The sequence below is a fragment of the Nyctereutes procyonoides genome, unplaced genomic scaffold (assembly GCF_905146905.1).
Source record: "Nyctereutes procyonoides isolate TBG_1078 unplaced genomic scaffold, NYPRO_anot_genome, whole genome shotgun sequence".
In the NCBI taxonomy this organism is placed as follows: domain Eukaryota; kingdom Metazoa; phylum Chordata; class Mammalia; order Carnivora; family Canidae; genus Nyctereutes; species Nyctereutes procyonoides.
This window is the reverse complement of record NW_026575024.1, coordinates 16,078,245-16,093,295: the sequence shown is the minus strand read 5'-3', so window position 1 is coordinate 16,093,295 and position 15,051 is coordinate 16,078,245. Positions and strand designations below refer to the sequence as shown.

The window sequence follows — 15,051 nt, the reverse complement described above, 5'->3', positions numbered from 1 at the left end:
GTCCAGGAGATGGGGTGGTAGATGGTGAGATATCAGAAGGCAGAAGCTGAATACCTGCAGTCATTCATTCACTCATCCTATTCATTCATTCATTCATTCAACTCTCACTAAGCTCTTGTTCTGTGCCAGGTCTGTACTGGGTTTTAAGGAAACAGAGACAAGTATGACAGAGCCACTGGTCTCCAGAAACTCAAATTCTAGTAGAAGACACATACATCCAGAAATAAGTACAACAAAATCTCCATGTTTAGTGGTACAGGTTGTGCACTGCACAAGTCCAGGGGGCACTTTTCACATAGATTGCAATGTGAATGGATATGTGCAATGGCGGCTCTGATTACTGTATTTGCACTTTCTGGCAGAAATCTGGAGGACAAAGGCATTGAGTGGTCAGATTCAGGGCGGACCTCATGGAGGAGGTGATCTTGAATTAGGGCTAGAAGGGGATTTTTGGGAGGAACACAGAGAAAGCTATCCCGGGAGGTAGAAGTAGACTGAGTAGAGGCCCAGAGGTTTGGAATGGCCTGGTACATTCAGGGAATGCCAAGCATTTGGAGTCTGGGGACAGGGACAGGTGGGACAAGTCAATGAAAGATGGAGTTGGTAAGAAGAGAGGAGATGGATCCTGCTGTTTTTTAAAGGCAAGTTGAAGAACTTGGATGTTATATGAGGGCAGCGAGGAGCCAGGGATGGGTTTTAAGTAGGGAGTGGCATGGTCAACTGTGTGTTTGAGGAAGACCTCTTTGATGTAAGTGGGGAGAAGGGCACAGAATGGAGAGAGTGCTGGTGCCTCTGGCTGGGTCAGCATCATCCAGAGACATCAATGAGGGGATCTGAACTAAGGGAGTCAGGATTGACAGGGAGAAGTTAAGTATGAGAAAGAATAAGAAAGAGGAATCAACAGGACCTGGGACTGATTTGGTGCAGGGATGAGGTGGAGGATTGAAGGCACCCCCCAGGCATCTGGCTTGGCTCAGTGTGGGGCAAGGGTGCTGCAGTTGGGGGAGACTGCAGGTGAGGAGCAGGTGAAGCAGGGAAGATGATGAGGCCGGGTGGGCCAGGATGAGTTCAAGGCACCTAAGTGATCTCTAAGTGGAGTTGGGACACAGGGAAAGGGCAGGGCAGGATTGGGGCACCACTGTCCACCTGACCTGCCACATCCTAAACTTACTGGCCAAGAAGTTTGGAGAGACTCCACCCCGATCATGGAACAAACTCCAGGATCTTATCCTGCATGATGCTTTCACCTCCTCTTATAAGTCCCCAGAGTTTACAGTTAGATTCTCAAAGTTAGATTATAGGGCACTTCTCTCTCATTAAGAATAGTTTTCGGACTTCTGGGTGACTCGGTCAGTTAAGTGTCTGCCTTCAGCTCAGGTCATAATCTTGGGGTCCTGGGATCAAGACCCTCCATCCCTAATTAGGCTCCTGGCTCAGGGCAGCCCTGGTGGCTCAGTTTAGTGCCCTGGACTCTTCAGCCCAGGGCGTGATCCTGGAGACCCGTCAGGCTCCCTGCATGGAGAATGGAGACTGCTTCTCCCTCTGCCTGTGTCTCTGCCTCTCTCTCTCTCTCTCTCTCTCTCTCTCTCTCTCTCTCGGTATGTGTGTGTGTGTGTGTGTGTGTGTCTCATGAGTAAATAAATAAAAATCTTTTTTAAAAAAAGGATCCTGGAAAAAAAAAGGGGATCCCAGCTCAGCAGGAAGTCTACTTCTTCTCCCGCTGCCCCTCCCTCCTGCTCCTGTGCTCTCTCTCACTCTTGCTCTCTCTCAAATAATAAATAACTCTTAAAAAAAGAATAATTCTCAAGGTTATGGTTTGAGTTCCATCACTGACCCACTGTTCCATCACCCTTCCCTTTTTGGCTTCTTAAAAGGCCAGTTTTTCCAGGAAGTATGGGGTTAGCATATCCCCAAATCTTCAGGAAAATTGCCTCACCAGAAAAAGTTTCAACACCAAAAGTCTTTTATGGTTTTTCTCACATTAAGCAAGTTTTTCCTTGTGAGCTATAGTGAGTGAGCACTAGAAGAATTAGCAGATGGACCCAAGCTTGAAACCTGTTTTTCATTTACTAGTGTGGGCTATTATTTAGCCTCTCTGAACCTGTTTCTTACCACAGGAAAGGGTGGGGGGAGACATGCTCTGAAATACGTGTTTGTCCAGGTTTATAACCTATCCATTTCTGGCAAATTCCTCTTCATCCCCTAGTAGTCTCCTCCCTCAGTGAGGTTACTTGATGCCTGGTGGCCCAGGCTGGTGGCCCTGTGTGTCCCACAACATTCTGTTCACTCTTCATTACAGATTGATCATGCTGTATCAGAAAGATTTATTTATGTGTCTGTCTCTCCCACTAGCCCAAGCCTAGGGCAGGATGGCATATCATCCATCCCTACCTTGCAGCCTGTTGTGCTTCCTAGGTGTTGGTTGTTGATATTGTTATTTCCCAGGCCAATGTTTGAGTGGGACCTACTGGCAAACTTGTGGTAGAAGGGTTACGGGTAGCCCTGGGTATCAGAAAGATGGAGACGTCCTTATTCTCTCCCCAGGACATTTAGCCAATGCCACCACAGACCTCATGAAATTGGACCATGAAGAGGAACCCCAGCTCTCTGAGCCCTACCTTTCCAAACAGAAGAAGCTCATGGTGAGTGCTTCCAGACTTGCCCAGTTCCCTTCCCGACCATCTCTCTCATGGAACAGAACAAATGGAAGAAGCTGGTTCTAAATGGAGGATCAGCTGATGACATGAAATGGAAACAACATGGCTTGCTTTTCCAATCCTGTCTCCTCTGTCATTTATTGGCTAGTTGAACTTGGGTGAGCCACTGGCCCTGGTGGGTCTCCTCACATCTTAGGTTGTGACCCTAAGAGCAGAACACTGGACAGAGGTTCTTGGGTAAGAGTGGCATTGAAGGAGTGTTGTGAGGAGAACCCAGTAGGGGGGGGGGGATAGGGAAGAAGTGGGCACCAAGTTCTCCTGATCCCACAGGAAGCGCTGCAGCATAAGTGTCACCACAAACTCAATCCACATTGAGGCAAAGGGCAAGCCTTTTATACTCCTGTGTTAGTCAGTCATTGGCTACAGATTGTCTGGTGGGGGTATAAGGGGTGGGAGATAACCTCCCAAATATTTCCATGCAGACTTGTTGCCTGAGAGCAATTCTCTCGAGAAGGGGCAGCAATGAGCTGCTATCAACTGATCCTCACAGCAGCTGGTGTATGAAAGTGCCAGGTCTGATCAGGACAGCCAAGCTCACTGACGGGGTATTTGGAGGCTGGGTTTGCCAAAGGGGGTTGGGGTCCAGCTCCTTCCATCTTTGGTTATCCAGGCTCAGTGGAAGCCAACTTAACTCCCCTCGTTCCTGCCTATCTTGTCCCCAGGCCAAGATCCTGGAGCACGATGATGTGAGCTACCTAAAGAAGATCCTTGGGGAGCTGGCCATGGTGCTGGACCAGATCGAGGCGGAGCTGGAGAAGAGGAAGCTGGAGAATGAGGGTGGGTGCCAGCTCTGGGGTAGGTGGGTGCTGGAGCCTCTTCAGCACACCCACCCCTGCCCAATTCCAACCCCTTTACCCTGAAGATCTCAGAGGACCTCCCAGGTGGTTAGGGTCATGGGACATGGAGGCAGACAGACTTAGGTTTAAGTCCTAGCTTGACCACTTATTAGTTAAGTGACCATGGGTCAAGTGCTTCACCTTCCTGGAACTCAGTTTCTCATCTGTAAAATAGGAATAATAATAAGACCTATCACAGAAAGGTGTTGAGATGTTGTATGAAATAATACATGTAGGTATTAGGTCAGTGCTTAGCATCCAGTAGATATTTAATAAAATTTGATGAAGATGATGATGGTGGTGGTGGTGGTGATGACCAGGACCCACCACATCATTTCACCTTTCCCCCACTCAAGGATGTATTATGGTTCTTTCTGACCTTGATTCTTTCTGTTCTTGAGTGACTCTCTGGACCCTGAGCCTGCCAAGTTCCCATCTCCACTCCTTTTGTTCTTGTAGCAATTCCTGCTGGGAGTACCCTCTTCATGCCACTCTGCTCCTTTTTCCTTCTATGTGCTGTCTTTGCCACCACTCCTCTTCAAGTTAGATTCTGGACCTTCTCATCTTGCTCTGGTGGCCTATTAGTCTTGTCTCCTCAGTTATGCTAATTTACAAAGCTATGTGACATGCACTGCTGCACTCACAGCTTCACACATGCACACACCATGGGAAAGCTGTGGAGCAGTGTTCAAAAAGATTGGTCTTGGGGCACCTGGATGGCTCAGTTGGTAGTGCATGCAGCTCTTGATCTTGGGATTGTGAGTTTAAGCCCCATGCTGGGGTGTAGAGATTACTTGAAATCTTTTTTAAGAAGATGGTTTTAGAATCAGAAAGGTTTGAGTTAGAGTTCTGGCTTTGCTGTCTGTACTGTGACTTGAATAAGTTGCTTTGCTATTGGAGCCTCAGTTTCTTCATCTGTAGAATGGGCTGGTAATAATACAACTTAATACCATCTTGTTGGACTCTTATGAAAAGTAAAAGCACTCTGAACATTGCCTAGAACATGCTAGTTTAAACATACGATAACTAAAGTCATGCATATTCTCTATTTGAGAAAACAGAGGGTCAGAGAGATACAGGAACTTACTCAAGGTTGTGCAGCTCATTAGTGGCATGGTCAGGGCAAGAACAGATTCCTTCCTGACAGGTGCAGTGCTCTCCCAGCATCTCACAGCAGAGGCAGGCATAAGGTTCGCATAGATAGCTAAAGTCCTGAATAGGACATTGTCATGAGATCTAAAGCCACGGCCCTAAGTCCTCTGTAGAAAAAAAGCATGGCAAGGCTTGGTAATGAAAATAGTACACACCTCAGGCAGGAACTTTCTCCTTTCTGTCAGAGAAGGTTCTTAGGGGAAGCCACCACAGAAGAGTGCTCAGAGGCCGGAAGGCGTGGTGTTTCCAAGACTGTCTCTGGGCTCAGAGTCCCAATCAATGTTTCTCTCATTGATTGACCTTCATTCTCAGGCACATCTTACATATTTATGGGTTAATTTGCTCGGGTGCCCTAATAACAAAATACCACAGACTAGATGGCTTAACCTGCAGAGATTTACTTTCTCACAGCTCTGGAGTCTGGAGTCTAAGGTCAAGGTATTGAGAGGTTTGGTTTTTCTGAGGCCTCTCTTGGGCTTGCAGAGGCTACATTCTTACTGTGTCTTCATGTGGGCTTTGCTCCGGGTACGTGCCCCTGGTGTCTGTGTGGCAACATGTTCTTTCCTTATAAGGACACCAGTCAGATTAATTAGGGCCCACCCTGATGACCACATTTCAACATACTTAACTCTTTAAAAGCCCTTTCTCTAAATATAGTCACATTCTGAGAGACTGGGGATTAGGGCTTCCACATAGGAATTTTGGAAGGACACAATTCAGCCCATACAATGTATCTTTAACATCACTTACTGTGAGCCAGACACTGCTAAGTGTTTCACATAGTTCAACTCATTTAAGGCCCATAGGAACTCTAGGAGGTAAGTAATATGAGCAACCCTATTTAACAGATGAGGAAACTAAGACACAGAGAGGTTCAGTAACCTTCCCAATGTCACACAGATAGAAATGGTGGAGCCTAAATTCAAACCCTGGCTCCCAGAGTCTTGAGTTTTTAAGCACTAGCTCTGCTGCTTCTTCTGTTCTCTAAGAACATAAAATGAAATGATTGATCAAGGGAGACAAGGAGTATGACCTCCCTGATACGATCAAGGGAGACATGGGTATGACCTAGATGGAGGGCAGAGTTGATGGTCCTGGAGAATAGCTTTGGGTGCTCATTCCTCATGTGATTCCTAGGTTGGGAGCTTCTGACCTCAGTCTTTGTTTTGGTCCTGAGCTTTTCCAAGAGGAGGCAGCATTGTACTGCCCCATGGCAAGATGACTGGGGTTGTTCCAGATGGAGATGTTGGACAGACTTGGCGTCCCTCCATAGCTGGGGGAGGCAGCAGAGGTGTGGGTGGTGGTTGGGCCCACATAGTCTCATTCACTCACTGTAGTACCCCCCAAAATTCCCTGGAGATAATGCTTATGCCCTCCACTTGTCCCCTTGTGGGGCAGAGAGCAGGATTGGGAAGTGTTATAATGTCACAGTTAAGACCCCTGGCATGGAGCCAGATGACATTGATATGGATTCTTGATCAGCTACCTCCTAGTTCTGTGGCCTTACAGAAGTCACTTCACCTCTCTGAGCTCATCTACGAAATGTGGATAATAATAAGATCTAGGTTACAGGAAGGTTGTGAGGGTTCATAAAGATAACAGGTGTTGATCACTCTCCACAGTACCTGGCTAAAGGTAAAATGTTCTAGAAATAGAATCTCAAAAATAATTACTATTACCATTCTTTTTCATTCATTTATTGAAATATTTCTTAGACACTGACTATGTGCCAGGTCCTGAGGATAAAATTGCAAGTAAAAAACAAGATGTCGCTCTTGCTCTCATGGAGTTTACAATCTTGTGGAGAAGTGTTAAGATTGATAGTAAAAAGAGCCAGGCACATTTGATGAAGCTTCTCTGAAGAGATGGTGTTTCAAATGAGACCTGAAGGTTATGGAGGAGCCAGCCTAGTGAAGAACCAAGACAGGTGTGTCCCAGACTGAGGGGACACCATGGAGGAGGGTGGGGATAGCTGGGAACTCCCCAGTAACTGGCTATTGTGTGGTAAGTATTGGGGAGAGTGGCATAAGTGAGGCTGGGCAGAGTCAGAGAGATGCAAGATCATGGGGCTGTATTTAGAATTTAGAATATACTCATATTTATATTTAATTTATATTTAGAACTTAGTCTTTATTTAGAATTTAGATTTTTGTACTATGTACGATTGTACACATCTGATGGCAAATCCTTGGAAGGCTTTGAGAAGGGGATTGTATTAGTTAGCTTTTGCTGCATAACAAATAAACACTAAATCTGAGTCACTTAAACCTTTTATTTGTTCATGATTTGTGGCTTGGCAATTTGGGCTGGGCTCAGCTGGGATGCTTATCTCTGTCCTGCATGCTGGTGGTGGCATCACTCACGTATTTGTAGACAGCTAGCAGTCAGTGGCCTCGCTGGCATGGCTAGTGGCTGACTCGCTGTCAGCAGGGCCAGTGGGCCACACGTTGCTCATCACCCAGCAGGCTAACCCAGTCTTATTCAGCAGCAAGGGAGCAAAGATTCAGTGTATAAACACTTCTCAAGCTTCTATTTATGTGGAATTTACTAGAGTCTCATTAGGTAAAGCAAGTATGGATTAAAGGGTGAAGGTTTAGACTCTGCCTCTTGTTGGCAGTGGCAGCAAAGCCACGTGCATACAGGAATGGGAGGAATTGGTGGCCATTTTCGAAATCCACCCAGGGTGAGATGTTCTGATTTTAAAGAGCATTCTGGTTCCTGGGAGAATGGATTTCAAGGGAGACAGAATGGAGGCTGTCGTAGCAGCCCAGGAGGGATGATGTTGGCTTGGACCAAGGAGAAGACAAGGGAGATGGGGAGGCGTGGATGGACTCGAGAGGCATTTTGGAGACAGAATGGATTGGAATTTGCTGAGTGGTCAAGTGAGGAGGGGAGAGTAAGGGAAAATAATCCAAGATGACTGCTGGGTTTTGGTCTGAGCTACTGAGTGCTGCTGTTTCCTGATATAGGTAAGGGGAGCCGAGCGCTCGATTTGGAACACAGTGAGTTCAAGAGGCCTTCCAGACACCCAGGAGGGGGTGTCACAATCCATTCGGTATTCTAGTCTGCCTTGTAAAGGAGAGGTCAGAATTTGGAGAGATTTGTGAGTCTCCAGCATGTATGTGGTATTTAAAGCTACAGAACTGGGTGATTTATCTAGGGAGAGAGCAAAGAGAGACAAAACAGAAGAGTCAGGGCTAATGTGTCCTTTTGCTCCACAGTAAATTGCCTGTGAATTAGAGGCTGAAGCAGCGACAAAAACCACATTTATTACATCACACACTTCCTGTGGCTCATGAGTTTTGGAGCAGGGTGGCTGGGTGGTTGTAATTTAGGGCTGCATGATGCAGGTTGCACTCAAGATGTTGGCTGGAGCTGCAGTCCTTTGAGCTGGAGAATCCACAGCCAAGATGGCTCATTCACATGGTTCCCATCTAGAGATCTCAGTTCCCCGGTTCCTCAATACCTGCCCTTCTCAATGGGGCCACTTGAGTGTCCTCACAACATGGCTGCTGGCTTTGCCTGGAATGGGTGAGTGCAGAGAGAGGGGTGGCCATATGACCTACCGTTGGGAGTCATTGTCTCTTTTGCCACATTCTATTCTCTAGAGGCAAGTGACAAAATACTGTCCATATTCAAGGGGAAGGAGATTGGGCTCCACCAGAGAAGTACTGAGTGGCTTGCGAGCACATTTTAAAACTACCACACCTGCCCTGAGGTCTCCCCGCATCAGGGGAGAGGTAGAGGCAGAGAAGCCAGCAAAGCCAACTGAGAGAGTAGCCAGCGAGGCAGGATGAGCCTTATGTCAATAGAACCCAGAAGGGATTGTGTTTTAAGGAGAGAATAGTGTCAAATGCTGCTGGGAGTCTGAGTGAAGCAAGCGGGGGAAAGCATCCCTTGGATTTTGTCTCATGGCTGTTGGTAGTGACCTTGACAAGGGCGGATTACATTGGACTATGAGGGTTGAAGGCCAAAGAGTGAATGCAAGGTGAGGAATGAAGACAGCAGATGTCGGCACGTGTTTTGAGACATTTAGCAGTGGAAGGGACTAGAGAGATGGAATGGTGCCTGAAGAAGGAAGTGGGGTGAAGATAGGAGATATAAGAGCGTGTTTTCAGGACAGTAGAAAAGAACCCAGGGAAAGGAGAAATCAGTGCTATAGGATGGATGGCACCAAGTCCAGGAAAGGACACGAGGGGCGTGCATCAGACAGAGGCCCCGTGGGAAACAAGGCACCTTCAATTGGGTAAGCTTAGACTTAAAAAGAGAATTTCAAAAAAGAGAATTTCATCAAGGGACTGTTTACAAATGTGTGGGCAGCATGCAGGCAGAGCACAAGGAAAAATGGGTTGCCCGGGGCCTGAGGTTGTGAGGGATGGGAGTAGCTTCAGGGCCCCGGACAAAGAGGCTGTGTGGAAAGGGGGACTGCCTGACAGGAGCTATACCTTTCAGTCTGTGGCTCCCACCTCACTCTCACCCACCCTCCTACTTCCTGCTTCTGCTTCCCAGTAGCTGAACCTGACTGGAGCCAGAGGGCATGGAGCCCCACTAGGGTATCCGTCAAGTCGTCCTCCTGGGGCACAGAGCAACATGGAGAAGGGAGGAGGGCAGATCTGGAAGGCAAAGGAAGGATGTGCAGCCTCAGATGGGTGCAGAGAACCCAGAGGGCCTGGCCTTAAAAGGGGGTGGCAGAAGGCAGTGCGCATGGGCCTGGCTTTGTAGAGTTCATGGTTGGTGTGAGGGCTTTCCTGGCTGAAGGTTCCTCTTTTCTGAATGCAGCATGTGCTGACATCATAGGCTGAGCGAGGACTAGGGACAGGGTGTGAGGAGAGAAGGAAGCTGTATGGCTGTCTCCGCAGGGCGTGGGGAAGCCAGTCTACTCCAGAGCTAGCAGAGGCCCCAGCACGACCAAGTGCCCTCCCTCTTGGGCTTTGTGCTCATGAATTTGAAGCAGATCTGATCAGTGTAACAGTCTCTAGCACACTCAGCTGGCAGGCTCAGGATAGGATTTATCCAGGGCTGGGGGCTTTTCGAAGGGATGCACAGCTAGAGGAGGGGGCAAACTGAAGGATGACATGCCAGGTAGGGACACATGTCCACCTACATGGTGGTGGTGGCTCTCAGCATTTGCCCATACACATAAACACAGGCATGGACACACTTCGATAATGACACACACATACATGCTTATGAACATCTGTGTGCAGGCAAACGGCCAAATGGATGTGGGTATCACTTCACTTACACGTGTGGGGGTTCCACGCCGCATGGACGCAGATGCCCACGTGTGCAGATACCCACATGTATAAACACAGTCGGCTGCATGGACTGGAGCAGGTGCACACATGGACAGATAGACACACCACGCATGACCCGGACACACAGATCTGCACACAGACCCAACAGGGAGCGCACCTATTGAAAGGGGCCCGAGTGTATGTAGAGATGCAAGCCTCTGCACATGCTCATCTGCACATGGAAAGAGGCAGTGTTCTGCGGTGGTTCCAAGCACAGACTCTAGAACCACATGGCCTGAGTTCAAATCCAGGCTCTGCTCTTCCACATCATTGCTGTGTGGCGTTGGCCAAGTTACTTGACCTCTCTGTGCCTGTGTCCTCAAGTGTAAAGTGGGGATAATAATAGGACCTATCAGATGGGTTGCTGTGAGGCTTGGGGAGGTGACACTGCATTCTCTGGCGCATCTCCCACTTCATAGGCTCTTCCTTCTCGTGCACCCTTGCTGGTTTCTCCTTGTCCGTTCCCTAAATCTTGGAGTGCCCCAAGGCTCAGTCCTTGGTCCTGTTCTCAAATCTGTCTCCTCCAGTCTGTCACTGGGGACTGCGGACCCCTGGCCCTGCCTCCTTCCACTGCCCCTCACCCCCATCCTGATCTCACCATGCTCCGTACCTGGCAGTAACTCCCTTGTCCACCAGCAAGAACCCTCCTTTGCCTGCACCATCAGCTTCCTTGCCCTCTTCTGGCTTTATCATGCTTTGCAAAACCTCAGATGGTTACACCCAAGTCTCTACCTGGTCAGCACCTGCGGCCAAGTGTGGCTGGAGAAACACACCTGTGCCGGCTGGTCTCACTTTGAATTCATGACCACGAGCCTTTGATGGCTCTCTGGCTGCCCTAGGCCTCCCCCCGTCCCCTCTTCAGGTGACTGCTTAATACCTTCTCTGTCTTCCTCGACCTTGCAGCCCCTGCCTCCACTGAGAAAACAGAAGTCTTAGGAAGAGACCCACATGGCTACTCTGCTGCCAGCAGCAGTGCTCATACATCACCGCGTTTTTGTCAGCCTTAAGAGGCACGTTTGTTGCATCGCATCTTAACATCTCTGAAATTGGGATGTTTCTCACAAAGTTTAATTGGCACCACTTGTTCTCTCCGGGGTGGCTGTCTTACACTCCATAGCAACTTAAATTTGATGAGATATAGCACCACGCACTCCCTCCAATTACCTGGACTGAGCTGTCCTTGAACTAGCGACCCCTCCCCTTGCATCTTGATGTCCATCTGCTCCCGCGTTCGCACTGGTAATCACTTCCACTGTCTTCTGTAGCATCATTTCTGCCTCTCTGCCCCAACATTCCCATCAACATGCTGGGTATTCCCTCCCCGCTTGCAAAGACACTCTTGACCTGTCTCGCATTATTGGCATGTCTTTCCCATTATAGCAAAACTCTAGAGAGAGTGATCCTTGCTCACGGTCTCCAGTTCCTCTCCTCCCTTTCTCTCTTGGACTCCCTCCAACCAGGCTTTCAGTGTCAGCATCCTCTCCTACTGCTCTTGTCAAAGTCACCAGTCTCGGCCTCCTATTTGACCTCTCTGTGGGGTTTGAACACCCCCCTACTCCTTGGAACACTTTCGTATCTTGACTTCCAGGACAACACCCTCTCCTGGTTCATCTCTCACCTCACAAGTGCCCCTGCTCATGCTCCTCCGCTGATTTTCATCTTGCTTCTGAATCTTGAAGCCCCAAAGCTCAGTCCTTGGCCCTATTCTCAGTTTTGTCTATAGTCACTACCTTGCCAATGTCCTCCCACCTCCATGCTGATGATGCACACTTGTACTAAGTACGCATACCTCTAACGCTGATTCATCATCTCCCCTTGGATATCCAACAGACATCTTGAAGGTTATGTAACAAGGACAAACTTTGGATTAGAGCCTTCATTACACTTTACCTCCTCCTCTTGTGAAACCACAAGCCTCTCAGGACATGGTGTCTTGTTATGTGTCATGTCATGTCAGGTCTTTATGCCCAACACATACTACTAGATAAACATTCATTGGGTGAATGAGTAAATGGATGAACAAGAAGACACAGAGTGGGAGGGATGGAGGGGCTCAGGCTTTGATGGGGGAAGGCATCAGATTCAGGACATTTCTGAGCTGAAAGGAACATCTGCTCAAAGATGCAGAAATGAGCTTCCCAAGACAGCAGACCTTGTAGGAAGTGGAGGCAGAGGGGAAAGCATTCCAGGCATGAGGCCCAGCAGGGGCCAAGATGGACATGGAGGTGGACATGGAGCTCCTTTGGTCTCTTAAATCACGTCTTTGTTCAAAACCCTGCAATTCTCCCCACTGACCATGTTCATATCCAAACTCCTTTGTGGGGCTTCTAAGCTTTTTCATTAGTTTACCTTCTATCTACTTCTCTAATCTTGACTTCTTGTGAATCACTCCCTGTTCACTGGGCCTCCCAGGCAAGCCATACCCATTTCCAGTCCCTTTGGCTGCTGTGTTGAGAACAGACTCTAGGAAGTCAAGGGGAGAGGCAGCAAGATCTATCAAGAGGACATTCTGACATTCAGGTAGGAGAGGATGGTTGTTTGGACGGGACTGGTAACAACGGAGGTAGCCGCATACTCTGTATATATTTTGAAGAGAAGTTGATGGGAATTGCTGACACACTATACATGGGGAATGAAAGAAAGAGGACTCGATGCGGCATGGAGTTTTAACCCGAGCAAACTGAGAGTGGGCATGCGGTCGCTGACGTGCGGATGAGAGTGGTGGGTTTGGGGGTGACAATCAGGAATTCGATTTTGGACATACCAAGTTTGAAATGCATGGTGAACAGCCAAGTGGAACTGTCAAAAGGGCAGTTAGACGTAAGTGTCTGGAGTTCAGATACATGTATTTACACTTAAAAGTCAGCTGATTTGAAGAAAAAATACCAACAGAAGTGGTATAAGCCTAGAGCAAAAGTGATTAAAGCTGTAAAGAGTGAGGAGCCCCAGCAGCAGTGCTGTGGCAGGTGGCCATGTAGGTAGGCCAAAGCCCGAGGAGTCAGTGGCAGAGAAGTGAGTCAGGGAGCAGAGGCTGGCCCCTCCACTCCCATCTCTCTCTCTCTTTTTTTAAAGATTTTATTTATTTATTCATGAAAGATAGAGAGGCAGAAACACAGGCAGAGGGAGAAGCAGGCTCCATGCAGGGAGCCCGACGTGGGACTCGATCCTGGACTCCAGGATCATGCCCTGGGCCAAAGGCAGATGCTCAACCGCTGAGCCACCCAGGCGTCCCTCCACTCCCATCTCTTCTCCCTTCCGCTCCAGGGCAGAAGTGTGAGCTGTGGCTCTGCGGCTGTGCCTTCACCCTCGCCGACGTCCTCCTGGGAGCCACCCTGCACCGCCTCAAGTTCCTGGGACTGTCCAAGAAGTATTGGGAAGATGGCAGCCGGCCCAACCTGCAGTCCTTCTTCGAGAGGGTTCAGAGGCGCTTGGCCTTCCGGAAAGTCCTCGGCGACATCCACACCACCCTGCTGTCGGCTGTCATCCCCAATGCATTCCGGCTGGTCAAGCGGAAACCCCCATCTTTCTTTGGGGCGTCCTTCCTCATGGGCTCCCTGGGTGGGATGGGCTACTTTGCCTACTGGTACCTCAAGAAAAAATACATCTAGAGCCAGGCCCGGGCTTGTTGCCTGTCGGTGTGTCTGTACTGTGTGACTCCCAGCAAGCTCTCAGTAATGCACTGTCTCATGAACACTTGGACAGCCACTCCCCGCCCCGTTTGGAGTAATTCTGTCGTCAATGTGAAAACATTCCATAGTTTAGAAGTAGACGTTGCCAATGCCGTGAGTTGAGGCCACGGCTCTACTAAAGGAGAGAAAGAGTGAGTGTGAGAGACAGAGAGAAAGAGAGAGAGAGGGAGAGAGAGAGAACAGAAACAAAACACGAATGCCTTTTCTTTTGATTCAAGGTCTCAAGATGGAACTGTGGGGACTGGTTAGGATCTGAGGTGAGTCCCAGGCTGTTTCATCCACCAGGGCCCAGATGCTGGGAGGTGCTGGGGGCTCAGAGGGCCTGACCCCTCGCCTCACCTTCCCTCTTGCCCAGGGAACTCTTCCACAGGACAAAGCCAACATCAACACTGACTCTTCTAAGTGGTGCCTCCGGGTGGGGCTGGGGACCACAGACCTTGGGGGGGTGGGGGTGCCCTGAAGACCCCAAGGGGCCCCACTCTTCTCCTGCACATGGATGGAGATAGCACTGGCTCAAGCCAAGGCAGTGGCGGCCAACCACCAGGTCATGCCTGGGACTGACAGCATGAGCACACCCTCTTGTTCCGCCCTCCCCCCTGATTTGGCCAGTGTATTTTATTTGACACTTTCCCAGAAGCCCCTAGAGGCAGCAGCCATCATCCTCTTCCCACCTGGGGGTGACTTTTCCCACTATGGGAGGGCGACTTCCAGTAAGAAGTCAGAAGTTACTTCAGGTCAGTCCTGGCCTGAGTGCAGGGGTGGGTCTGGAGGTGGATGGACTAGGGTCTTTCTCTCTGCCTAATGCCAAAGCCACCTCCTTTAATTCCCACCTTGCCCATCACTCATGAGGCTGCCCCTGTGCCCCATCACGCCACATGGAGGGGGCAGGTGGTACCTGCATCCCTGCTGCCTCCCCTGGTTGTGTCTCACTCTTCCTGTGCCTTTTGCATGTTGGGAGAGGGTCTGGGTGTCACTGCCGCTCATGCTTAGAAACCACTGAAAGTCCCCAATAAAACATTCAGGAGGAACAGTTGCTTTTCATTTCTAAAACTATGTTGTCCATCCATCTCTCATTTCCAAAGTTTGGGGCCAGAGATACAGAGACATAAATTTCAGATTCAGTGCTTTGCAAGAGCAAGCAAGAGTTGAGTCCAGGTCTTGGGTTGCTGGTTGTGGGGATGGATTCTGCATGGACTTTGGGATGCTCTGACCTTTGTGATCCATCTGACCTGTGATGCCTAAACCCACCTCACTTGGACACAGGGCTTCCCAGTTTAAGGAGCTTGCTCACAACCATCTACTCATGGTAACCTGGATGTGGCCTTTTGGGGTATACCCAGGGAACATGCCCCATAGTCTC

At 49.1% G+C, this 15,051-nt stretch overlaps 1 protein-coding gene across 1 annotated transcript in view; it reads left to right on the top strand.

Annotated features, from left to right (window-relative positions):
- The window catches only part of GDAP1L1 (ganglioside induced differentiation associated protein 1 like 1), a 26,814-nt gene extending 11,763 nt beyond the window's left edge, over positions 1 to 15,051 (top strand). Inside the window, exons 4-6 of the mRNA XM_055304339.1 lie at positions 2,545 to 2,642; positions 3,380 to 3,494; positions 13,267 to 15,051. Of these exons, the coding sequence (XP_055160314.1) occupies positions 2,545 to 2,642; positions 3,380 to 3,494; positions 13,267 to 13,610 (557 nt within the window). The 3' untranslated portion in view covers positions 13,611 to 15,051. The remainder of the gene's footprint in view (positions 1 to 2,544; positions 2,643 to 3,379; positions 3,495 to 13,266) is intronic.